The sequence below is a fragment of the Lycorma delicatula genome, chromosome 4, assembly GCF_047948215.1.
Source record: "Lycorma delicatula isolate Av1 chromosome 4, ASM4794821v1, whole genome shotgun sequence".
Classification (NCBI taxonomy): Eukaryota; Metazoa; Arthropoda; class Insecta; order Hemiptera; family Fulgoridae; genus Lycorma; species Lycorma delicatula.
The window spans coordinates 23,076,525-23,089,790 of record NC_134458.1 but is presented as its reverse complement, the minus strand read 5'-3'; the positions used below and the strand labels follow the sequence as shown (position 1 = coordinate 23,089,790).

The 13,266-nt window shown below is 35.5% G+C and overlaps 1 protein-coding gene across 7 annotated transcripts in view; it reads left to right on the top strand.

Moving 5' to 3' along the window:
* LOC142323195 (Fanconi anemia group J protein-like) overlaps positions 1-13,266 on the top strand; it is a 428,180-nt gene that overhangs the window by 301,160 nt on the left and 113,754 nt on the right. For 5 of the 7 annotated variants that reach the window (XM_075362517.1, XM_075362518.1, XM_075362512.1 and 2 more), the window contains exon 5: positions 6,990-7,090. In XM_075362517.1, coding sequence (XP_075218632.1) covers positions 6,990-7,090 — 101 coding nt within the window. The remainder of the gene's footprint in view (positions 1-6,989; positions 7,091-13,266) is intronic. The other 2 variants (XM_075362519.1, XM_075362514.1) reach the window with 1 other exon arrangement.

Below are 13,266 nucleotides of genomic sequence, written 5' to 3'. Positions count from 1 at the left end.
TCTATTTAAGATCTAACTCTAGATGGTCATTTCAATTATTACAAAAATTAAAATATGTTAATATTTCACGCGTACTTAATAATTTTTAAAACAAATTTTTGCGCAATCTTGTTTCCCAATTTATATAATTTATTACAAGGCTGGAGATAACTTTTCCGGCTGCACCGGTCAACTAAGAAAAGGGTGAAAATTTTCGGCTAATTTTTTTTTTTTCAAGAAATACTCAGGGATATAAAAAAATCACGACTTTTACATTTTTAATGCAACGGGTAACTTCCGACACGGATTTAAATTTAAACTAAATTTTTTAACGATTTTTAAAAAATTAAAAATATTTTTTGTAACCGCAGACTATTGGAGTGGGCAAAAGGTTTTTGTAGGGGGGTTGAAGTCCTGTCGATATAGAAAATATAGCTGCAGTAGTCTGCGGTAACCCCTTTTCTGAAGCAAGATATAGCTAAAAAAAAAAATATATAGTCATTTTTTGACGTGGGAGTGAATATTAAAAGTTTTTGTTAATTTGTGATCTCGATTAAAGAAACTTCAACTTTGTAATTTTTTGCCAACGCGCCCCGGTAAAGGTTTGAAATTTTATTTCGACCGATACATTCCCGCTCCTTTTTCCAAGTTTTGCAAAAATTTAATACATTCTTTACCCCCGAAGGTACCTGTCTACCGACTTTGAAGAAAATCGGTCGACGGGGTGCGGAGTTCGATCGAATACAGGCCGATTACATACGTACTTACACACAAACGTCCGTCTGACAAAAAAATACTTTTTGAACTCGAGAGCTTTGGAATAAAAATTCTTTTCGTAGATTACTTGTTGTTTATTTTTTATTTTTTGTTAAATGTCTCCTTAAGGCGTAAAACTTAAAAACGACCTATATTTTTAGTTTGTTTTTTGACCGGTCAGTATGCTTTCCCGTTATATCTGTAGCAACATATATTGCTAGAACAGGGAAAGTAAAAACAACACCATTTTTGTATCTTTTGCGTTAAAAGTTATTCTCCTTTGTTTTTAAGTTATGGAACGTGTCATAATACTTCATCGTTAATGTTTTTTTCTCTTTCGTACCGTTTAGTGCATTTCGGCTGCATTTCATCTCCGTACCTAATTTCCGGTGAGAAACCGATATTTTCCCTTAAAATTTCCCATCCAGTGTCAGCGATGTTTTGTCATCTCTTTAATTGTTAAATCTTAATTTGAATTTTTTTCAATCTCGCGTATATCTTGGTTATATTTTTTTAAACTCTGCCATATCAAATTTTACACTGGGCTGTTTAAATATGTATATATATAAAACATTACTATAAAATAAGTTTTATAAGAATTTTAAGTTAATAGAAGAAATAAAAAATAATTTAAAAATAATTTTTTTAGTATGTAATGGTTGAAAATTACGTAGCATATAGTCGTGGAATTCCCAGAATAATAAATTAACCTACAGAGGAAATATTTTCCTTATTTTTCGACAACATCCCATTTTAAGTTCATTTACAGTAGACGTTTTATAGAAAAAAAATCGTTATTTTGGTTATCCGGATATTTTTCGAAAACTTTTAACAGTTTTCTACCTTAGTAAAAAAATGTCGGATTATACACGGGAAAACTAGTTCTCCAAGTAATTGATAGATTTCCCGCAGTTTGTTGAAAGGAACAAAACTATTAAGTATCCGTTTTTTATCACAGCAGTTAAGAAATTGACCGAACTCGGTCAAGTTTGAACGGCTCAAACCAGACACGCTGTAATGTTACAGTTTTTGTATCCTGATTATAGTATTGTTTTTTTAATTCAAACTTTAAGACCTAAATAACGTTTTTTATTATCTTTTTGTAATGCCAATACGTTCAGGTCGTCCGAATTTTCATTTACACCATATTAAACTAACGGTTGTTATCGGGTTTAAGCGTTACAAGAATATAAATTACAATTATTTTTACCGCCGTTGTAATTCACGAACATTCCTTTGCAGTTATAAAGCTGATAATTTTACGACACTATAAAAATATCTTATCGGAAGGACGAATTTTTAAAGTAAAACTTCGTCCTACGAATTTTACACCGTTGTGTACGCTTACACCATTTTCCTTTATTAACGGATTTAAACTTTCATAATTAAAAGCTTTTGATTTTTGTACGTATACGATTAAATTCAAAAACGAAAAGCTTTAAAACGATTCGCGTATAAAAATTTAATGAATATACATCGATGAAATTCGCTTAACTAAAATAAAACCGAGTTTTTTTTATTTCTGAAAAAAAGAGTGAAGTTGCGAGCTGTTTTTATTGTTTTTAACGTATTCTATCGGTAATTTTATTAAAAAATTTCCTTCTATTTTTTCCCGAAGCGGCTACGCTTTAATAACTACTTTTAGTTGAAAAATTACGTTTGAGTTTACCTCATGCTAATGAATATCAATCGGATACGTTAATATATCTCGATATACACGTAAAACATGTATATATATTTAATACGCTACGGAATTATTGTTTATACATTTTTACTGCGCCCTTTTCTTGTTGTAAAAATATTATTACCGGTTCTACCGTTTAGATCATCTTTCTTAATTCTAACGGACGTAACATGTTTCTTTAATGTTTATTTGATTATTCGTCTCAATACGTTAAGTTATTCGCTTTAATTTTATCCTGTGTTAACTCGTTTTAATTAAATTTTCTACAAGATTTTTAAGTAGAGAAATAAAGTCAAAAAGTTTTTCCTTTTTATCATCTTACGAGTTAAATAAAATAAAGTTTAGGGGAGCATCATTAATTTTTTAACGTAGAGTGACACCTGCTGCAACCGGTAGTACGCTTCGTAGCGCGCGTGCACGTGTGAATCCAGGCGCGTCTATTCGTACTGGACACGGGGACATGAAGCGCGATCAAAGGTGCGAGTCGACGTAGTGTCTATAGCGGTGATCGCTTGTCCGCTGCCATGGCAACGCTCGTATTACTCCGTGTCACAGCGATTCCTATTGGCCCTTGTTCAAACAAGGGCCTGACTCCCTATTGGTCAATAAAGAAGTGTGCGAGGGAGAGGTGTCAAGATGGCCGCAGCCCCTCTCTGACGTCACCCCCCTCGTAGTAATTGTTGCTGCATTCTGCCGACCTTTCGCTTAAGATGGATGGATACGAGGACAAAATATGCGATAGCCAGCAGACAGATCGATATGAACCCGGGTCGCCTAGGGTAGGGGTTGGAGAGGTAGCGTTTCTGGTTCCGTTCCTTGTAGTATTATCTCTTGTCGTACCGCACAACCCATCTGCATTTTTACGGATATTTTAAAGGGACGGTGTGCGGTTTATAAATAGCATGCTTGTTATAACAGTTACGACCGATGATTTGTTGTTTTTTTTTAACATCAGACTTATTATCATTAAATTATTTCGGTACTAAATACAGTAACGTCGAATGTAAAATGAGAATTTGGCTTTATTTACTACGGTTAACTAATGATATTGAGATAAAAGAAAACAGGATTACGAGACTGTTTTTAAGCGCGCGTATTTAAAGATAAAAGGTAATTGGAACTTACTCCTTTATTGATCGAATAAATTTTAATCGTACCAAAAGTTTGATATCGAATGAAAAACTATTCTGATAAAATAATTGCATTTTTCAACCGTTACAAAGAACTATTTAATATAATATATCGATAATTATTCGTTCCTAAAATAGAACTCGACCGACTATCGAATGCACTGGGCGATTATTATCTAATTTACAGCGCAGCTATATTTCATTACTCGGTTGCAAAATGTTAAAAGGAAAGTTAATTTCGATACTGTTGAACTTTGCCGCTATTTATGTAGAGTTTAAAATATAAGTTGTTATATTCTGGAAGCTCTAGTTATCCTGTACAAAGTTAACGAATAGAGATTAATCGGCGACCTAGGTTCTTATTCATAACTATAGCTTACATCTTCGGATCACCGATTTAAAATATGTTTTTAACTATAATTTGTTTTTAAAATTATAACGGTACTGACAGTCGGACTACGGATAAGCGATCGTTTAATTGCCGCAACTTTCTAAAACCCAGTCAGTTAATTGCCTGTTTGATACCTGTCGTCGCCGACTTATTTCATCGTACGGTATAACGTAGTTTTTACGGTATTTTTTTCCGTTTCTCTTTGATCCGTGTGATTTTTAGTTCTTTAATATTTAATTAAACTAGACGCTTATATATATTTATCAATAATTCGCTCCGTAATTGTAGTAAAAAAAAAATAATAATAATAATAATAATAATAATAGAGGTTTGTCTTGATTTATTCTGTTTTCCATTAATTTATGCGATTAGTGTTGAGATTTTTTTTCTTCAAAAAACCGAGGTGTATTTTTTTTATTACTCTTTAATCTAACAAGAATTTACTGGCGTGTGAAAAGTAGAATTTTTTAAAAAATATTTATTATTAACTGCTTAAAAAAAGCGATCTTTTCTAGGTCTTATTTTGAAAGCGGACACATCTCCGAAATTGCTATTATAATAGAAAAAATAAGTCTTACTTATATTCACTATTTTGGACATCAAAAGACGATATCCTTTAAAATTTGATCGATCGTATCCCTTATCGATGTTACGTCGGCGCCATATTATTCGCGTAAATAGAAATATAGCGTAAATCTCGATGTATCATACTTCTTACGACTGCGGCGTTTGTACGCACGGTAACTCGATCTTGGAAATTAACCGAGCGATTAACAGTTTCACATGCAAAATTGTAATCTTGTAGATCAGATATACGGTATCGTCGTAACTCCGCAGACTGTCTGAAATTTTGTTTGTCCCAGGTGTAATACCGTCCTTTAAAAGACTATGAAAACTGTTCCGTTCGTTCGGCGACCGCGTATACGAAACATTTTTTCGTTTCTGTACAAATACCCGCTTCTGAGGGTAAACTTGTTGTACCTTCGCCTTGAAAAAAGAAATTCGTCCGTTTCTACGTTCAGACTATTCCCGCCTATTATTATTGGATTACGGGGTAGCATGTCCACATACACTTTCCTTATTAAATACTTCCGATCGGTTATAGTGACACTGCTCGTCGTGCCAAACTCTTCGTTACAAAACTTAAAACTGTATATTCCCTACTCCAGCCACGCAGGAAATAAACAACATCTTCCGGTTTCATCTTTCCGGATCGTAGATGTACCCCTCCTTAAACGAGCAGAATGGCGACAATTCGCCTTTGCAGAAGGCTGTTTTCCTTCCCCGTGGCTTAACGAAAGGGACATTTCTTGACCCTGTAGGCCAAACCTAGGAATATGTAAAATCGTTTCGGCTTATAAGAAACGAATAGCGTGTTGTTTATCTGCCATCTCACGGATCAAGTTCATCAAACCCGTGTGACGAGAACGGCAAGCTGACGCAGCCTAAGTACCTATAACTACGATAAGGTAATGTAGGTTTAAATATAATTTATTATAACTACAGTAAGATAAACATTAGCGATTTAATACGGTATATTATCGTTTAATCCGTAAATAATTTACATAACGAAATTAATAATTCCGAAAATGAAAATTAAGGAACGCATTTGCTTTCGAAGTTGTTGTTTTTATCGACCCTCTTTTCTTGCTGTCATCTCCTAATTTTGGCGTTTTTAGACAAAAGGTTTTAAAGTAATATCTACTTTTCTGTACGATAATAAAAAAACCGATATTACTTTTATGAAATAATATAAATAGCGTATTAATAAAAGCGTAATTAAATATTTTGTATTAGGGTTGTGTTTGTACTACCTACAGTATTTACTTTCGTAAATAAACGATAACCAGCGGCTTGCATATGCAGCAGTCTTAAAGCGCATAACAGCTGTAAGGTTTATTTATTAGGTGATGGTTAAAGTACGAGCCTTTCTGCGACTGTTAATAATGTAGTCTATTATAAAATAACTTTTTTTTGTTTTATTACATATACCGAGTTAATTTTAGTTACCGTTGAAATTTTCTTATTTATCTAATTAAGTATATTTTTTTGTAAACGACCGTTCTCGACCGAAATAAGAAACAAACTAATAAATAGTAGGTAAGTAACTTAAAATCGGTAATTTAAAAATGCCAAAATCGGTGGAGGACTTTTGTGGAGATTAGCGTAAATTTGGTTTAGAGTTAAATTTAATTTTCTATTGTAACAGTGGAGCTGTTGAAGTCGACAAGTTATTCGCCGAATAATAATAATTTAAATAATTTATAGTAACAAATAAATTTTTCTTTGTACAATTCAAAAATGGAGATCGTTTCCAATATATCGGTTTATCAGACCGCCGATTTGCATTTTTTATTTTTAGCGTGTTAAACTCTTTTTATTAATATTTGTTTTTTATTTCTTGAACTGAAATTGTGACGAATATAATTTTATTCAACCAGAACTTGGTTTTTAATACGCATTGACGGTCGTATTGCGCTGATGTTTTTATAGGTAGTGCTATTATACTTTACAACTAAGAATGTACTCTTACATCCCCTTCCCGTAATACTTGCCTATTTCCAGCAGCTTATAATAACACCTATATTACACCGAGGGCGGGAATAAAACAACAGCTGGAATCGACGAATGTTTACGTGTGTATATTTATATTGCTGTTCGTGGAAATGAATTTCGTACGCTAGGAGTATTAATTCGTCATTTATACCGACTCAATTTTGCATTATATGTTGTATTATTTAATTATTACAGTTAAAAATATTCGTGTCAATATTATTTAATATAATTTTGTAATTCCAAAGCTATTTTTGTTTCTTTAAGTTAATCGGCTTTATTCCAGATGTTTTTATTATTGTTATTCTTTTTGGCTTTCGGTTTGTTACACGCTAGCTCAAAAGTAGTAAACCGATTGTAGTATACAATCGGAATCTCTCCAACCTTTTAATATTTTTCTAATTTTATAATGTATGGATAAAGAGAACCTTTTGTTTTTCATAATTTATATTCAGCTGAAATTAAATATACCGTAATTTTTTTTTTTTTGTTTCAGCAGGAGAAAATTTTTACTTCGATTTTGGAAATGACGATGATGTTTTTCAATTGCCGAAGAAAAACTCACGTTCAAAAGCCTATCCTAAATGTAAACCGCAGGTAACTTTTTTGTTTTACTTCATATTTACCGTAGTTACGCCAGAAAACGTTACAAACCCGATTAAAAAAAACGTATTCACGGGTAGTTACAAAAGCATTCGATAACTTCAGGTACTTTTTTTTTAAGAAGTTAGGAGGTTAGTAAACGGTTCGACCGTGCGCTTTATGGCGATATTCGATACTTTCTCGTACTCCGCCGAAAACAATATAACTTTCCTCGCAGCAATATTATTATTATTTAACAGTCTATTTATAACTTTTTCTTTCGATTTTAAATTTTATCCTACGCTCGTTATAGCTAAACCGATGTAAACGATGCGGTGAATAACCTTCAGAAATGAAGGTGCGGGAAGGAGAAGATGTCTAGTACCGCCGAGTGATGTATAAACATCGGCCCTTCACTAGAATATAGAATATGAGAATACTCGTACGTACAACATTTACAAAGCAAATGTGCATCCGTTTTTTTTTATTTTCTTAAAAATAAAGAAACAAATCTTTGGCTGCAGCAGTGTACGACGTTCGATATCCCGCTTGTTACAAAGATGTACGTAAATTACTTTCGTAATAAAAGGTACGTATAAACATATGTCAAAATGCTTCGTTTGCCGATTACGGCTAGTGAAAGATTTCGCTCGTATTTCACTACCCCGATGAAACGAGGGAGTACTGAATTTTTTAGAACGTTAATCGAGACATTGAATTAGTGATTTCTTATGCTTTTCGACCTGAAAAATCGAATGCGATCGGCCCCAGAACCGTATTTGCAGTAGTTTTTGAGAAATCTGGGGTGAAAACCAATAAAACTGTAAATTAATACATTTGTCAGAAAAAACTTGGTTAATGTAAACAAAAACCAAATTATTTTTCGGTGAAGTGAAAAATCTGTAAAAACAAAATTTACTATTAAAGACTGCTGTTAAAATGTTTTAAAAAACTGGAAATTACGTAATTTAAATAAAATTACTTACCTAATTTTTTTTATTAAGGACAGAAATACAATAAATTATTTGAAAAATTATTACTTCAAAGTTAGCAATAAAATAGCCGATCTACGATGCGCAATATCGCATTACTGTTTAAATCGATCTGTGAGGTAAATTAAGTATTTCTTGTGTTGTGAACTGTCGTTAGCAAAGGTTTTCTGTAAATTTTAGTTTGAACGTTATCGGTTTGCGGTGAAGTAATGCCGTCCTTATTTACGACAGAAGAATACACTGATACGGTATTCATTTCGGATGTCTGTAACAGTAATGCTACAGCTGCTGTAGTAGAATATGAAATACGCTTTCGGAGTCGCAGGATTCTAGATCCCAAAACGATTAGCGCGACTTTACGCAATCTTCGGGAAACAGGTTCGCTACCTAATACTCGTACCGGCTAGGAACGATCCGTCCAACATGTTGCTGTTATTGAAGAAATTATTATCGATGCGGTCTAGGCGTCAGTATACGATGTCTTTCTGATCGGATCGGAGTTTCGCATTCGACGGTTTGGAGGTCACTTAATCAAAAGTAGTTTTATCCTTTTCGTAAACAGCCGGTTCAACATTACACCTAGACGGTCCGCTTCGCTTGGAGTTCTGCAACCGGTGAAATGCATATCGACAATTCTACTAGTATGTTTTGTTGACCGACGAGACAAATTTCACTCAAGATGGCCTCAACAAATTACGCAAGGAGCTTACATGGACAGAAGTAAATCATATAACGGTGGAAAGCAATTTTAAATACCGATTTAGCTTCAATTCAAAATCAGCTGTTTGAACCGTTCACATCAACCGGTCGCTTAAATGCTGAGTTCTACTTGCTGCTGTAGCTGCTTGAAGATGTTGCTCTAGCGCCGAGACACAAAGCGTACTTCCAGCACGATGGCGCGCCTACTACCTCTCTTATGTCGTTCCACTCACTTAAATTATCATTTTCCTGAGAAACGGATCGGTCGTGGACGTCCACATTCCTGGCCACCCAGATCGCCTGATCTAACTTCTATAGAGTTTTGCGTCTGTGGATGAATGAAAAATATTTTATACAAAACAAAAATATATTCTCGTGAAGAACTAATTGTCCGCATTATGGATGCGGCTGAGCAACTCAAGGACAGCCCTGAAGAACTAGAAAGAACAACAAAAACGGTACAGAAGCGTGCTAACAGATGTTCTGTAAATGGCGGTCTCATTTTTGATCATTTATTATTAACTGATACGTATGATGCATTTTTATCTAGTGCACTGTTTCTAAATAGAATCCAAATTTTTCTAACTTTTCTTTGTTTTTTTTTTTTTTATTCGACGTATTTTATACCGTTTTGTTCAGAATTAAATTTTCTACAGGTGTTTAAAAGTTATACATTTTATTACCTATTTAACAAAGTTATTGTACGTCAAACGTAAAAAGCAGAGTTTTTATGCCACTTTTTATTGATTTTAAACCCAGCTTTCTCAAAACTTACAGCAGGTACGGTTCTGGGACTTATTTTATAAGATTTTTCAGATTAAAAATCATAAGAAATCACTAATTCTGCCCCTAAATTAACGTCCTAAAAATTTCAGTCGACCTCATTTCACCAGGGTAGCTGAAATCAAAGTGAAATATTTCACTAGCTGTAACTCTCAAACGAAGCATTGTTATATTTATATGAACTTTTACCATTATTTTCACGAGTAGAATAGGCTATGAAAGTCCCGCAAGAACTTGGTGATACACTTAAATCTAATGGTGTCTGTGAGTTTATTAGGCATGCAAAAACTATTCGACCGATTAACGTGAAACTTTGCATGATCATAGTTTTTATATCTGGAAAGAACGTGGGTCTACTGCCGTTATGAATTTCAAGACGGTGGTCATTTTAACGGCTTGAGGTAACAAACGGTACTAGCCGATATTCAAATTTACTATGGCTAGGTTTAGCCATAGGTTTTTGGTCAAATCGAATTCAGACACCGCTTGAGTATTTGAAATTAAATTATCTACAAAAAAGGGTTATTTGTCTTTTTCGATATCTTACAATAGTAGATAAATCACGGGCGTTCTGCCGCAAACAAAATTGTTATTTATGGCAATTTTATGATTCTTTAATGTTTTTTTTTTCAATTTTTCAACATTTCACAATCCTTTACAAGCACTATTTTTAGATTTTTAAATTTTTTATATAAACCTGATACAATACATATAAATTGGGAATTCACCCGAAAATTTGACCTTTAATTCTAAACCTAACTTTTTTTTGCGTTGGAGAAAGGAAAATCTGCTGCCAGACGCCCAGCGGCCCGTACCGCTGGCTGTGGGGTTTCCCGCATAAGGCGGGGATCCATTAAAAACTCTCCCCCTCCCACGGCGTGGTGGCGGAACCACCAAGTGAGGTACACATCGTTACCACACGAGCCTACGAGTACTCCGAGTATATTCCATCCGCAAAGGCTTCTGGCGTCCCCCAAGGGCACCCAGCGGCGACGATCCTTTTGGATCTCCGTTGACCACCCCCGAGAGTTGGCCTTCCACCCCCACTTTGGGACTGCACACTACCCTATTCTCTTCCTTCTTGTAATTTCACGGAAAGAACTCTTGAACCATCTCGAGCACCTGTCCCGACCTGCATCCGAGCCTATCATACTTCATCACCTCCTCAGGTGAAACCGCCCTATCAAAGAGTCGCTCCGAAGTCCATCTTGGACATCTGAGAAAAGTATCTTCTACGTCAATCTCGTCGTCACAGTTGCGACATAAAGGTGAGTCACGCCTGCCCTTGGCGTGGAGGTAGACCTCGAAAGATTGGACCGTCTAAAACTCCTCCTTTCCATGCCTTCTCTTGATCCGCCGTATGAACCTAAAGGTCCATTTGCCGGTAACCGCGTCGGACCATTTCTCAATCGACTCTGTCCTTTCAACCGAGGCGTCTCTATCCTCATATCTTTCTAGACGTTCAACCGTCAGCAGGTCGACCGGAGGCATGCCCGTTATCACCAGCACCGCCTCCAGCGACACTGACCTGTACGTCTGCGCCACCCTGAGTGCAAGCCGTCGATAGACACTATTAATCCTACGTCTATTACGCTTAATTTTAAGGGTTTCACACCACACCGGTGCTGCATACATGATTGCGGAGGTCACCGTAGCCGGAATAATTATTCTTTTAGAGGATCTAGGACCTCTAACATTCCTCATAGGTCTGATAACTTCTGAAGTCAATCTCACGGCCTTTTGGCACATCTACGTTACGTGTGTTTTAAACCCCCTCATCTCATCGAGCCAAACACCAAGGAATTTGGCTCTTCTCAAGGGGGATTACTTCTGCGCCCTCTAGTTCAACCGAAAACCTTGGCATCCATCTCCTGCCCGTCATCAGCAAAATTTCGGTTTTATACGCAGATACATCAAGACCTCACGTCTGCAGCCACCGCGTCAAGTCTGTCAGTACATTGCTTCCTAAGGCTTTCACCTCTTTGCCCGACCTCGCTATGACCACCACAGCGAGGTCGTCCGCATATGCCACAAACACCACTTCCGAAGGAAGCCTCCTGTCCACAGCAAGTCGTCGTAGACCCCGATGGGGAGTCTTATTCTTTAAGACTTTGGTGTTTGGCGTCCCCACGAGCCTGGCCACTGAAACTTTTCTTCCCACTACACACTGAACGCCTATAACACCACCATACGCCTATACTACACCAAGAACACTACACAAATTACAACATATACCCTTACACAACTACACAACATTCCACACTGATTTTTCTTACATCTTCACTCGGTGGTGTTGCGACATCTCACGAAACGCAACCGTAACCCAAGGTGGGAACTATCGTGCCAATGGGTGAATAACTCTAGGTAGTGAGTTTCGAACGATGTCCAATGGGCACCAGGGCGAACCCAGTTGTATTTAGTTCTAGCTCCAGTACGCGTGCACTCCGTTGTAGTGGTCGGTTTTATCGCAAGTACTCGTGGGATCAAAATGTTAGATCCAAATCAATATTGTTTCCTTTATATTTTTCTGCTTGGCATTTTATAGCACTAAATGCCTTCGCTTTCAGACATTAAAAATTCATAAATATCTACATGATTTTTATCGCTTACATTCCACAATTGTTTGGTAAAGAACCACCTAATGATTGTTCTTCATTTGGAATTTCTATACACGACAACAAATCAGAAACCGAAATATCTTTTTTTAGTTTGTGTTTCAATTTAAAATATTGTTCAATTAATTCTTGAAAAGCACTATCAATAGACAATACACTGTCAACAAAAAGTTGTATTTTTTCCGATTTGAAATCTGTTAAAATGCCCCTGGGGGAAGAAATGAAAATAATTTTTTTTATATATTCACAGTTTAATTTAATATTAATTACATTGAGAGAGTACTTATTATATAAACGTTCAATATCATTTTGTATGTTATCTAAAAATGTAATTAAATCATATTCGTTAGTTAAATTTTTGTAACAAAATACTATATTGGGGTCAGATGGGTTAGAATCGTTTGATAACTTATCTCGTTCGAATTTCATGTTATTTTTGCTCTTTGATTGATAATGTTTATTTTTATAAATCGATACGGCATTGCTGTTAACATTCACTGTATACATGTAGATATAGATATCAAAGGTCAACGATATATAGAATGATTGACAGCTGATGTCATGTTATAAGAGACGATTCCCCATGACGTCAACAGCAGTCTAGTAAATGTTCATTAATTAACAAACTAAGACGAACTAAGACTAAACTTCATGGAGCATCTCAAGCATGTGTTTTACTATGGCTTTTTCACTAAATCAACCATTTCAACATGTAAATTTAACGTGAACACACATTCATCATTGAAAGTAGCCGTTCTTTAATATATTCGAATAAACCCGTGGAAAGAGATCCTCAGGTTCGAACGTCATTTGATTGTTGGTTATTTGTTGTAATTTTAGAGGCATCTCAAACCCGTGTTTTACTATGAATTTTGCAGTAAATCCACTGTTTCAGCTTGTAAATTTTACTAGAAACACATGTTTCTAGTTATATACAAACAGGTGTTGTGTACAATTAAAAACCCCTCATGGTCAGCTCCAATTACAGACTTGACCACCACATTCGGCAGGCGATCTGGGCCCAGCGCTTTTTCCGAAGGCACTCGCAACATCGCAACATCGCTGAATTGAGCTCCCTAAATTCAAACAGTTGTTTACTTTT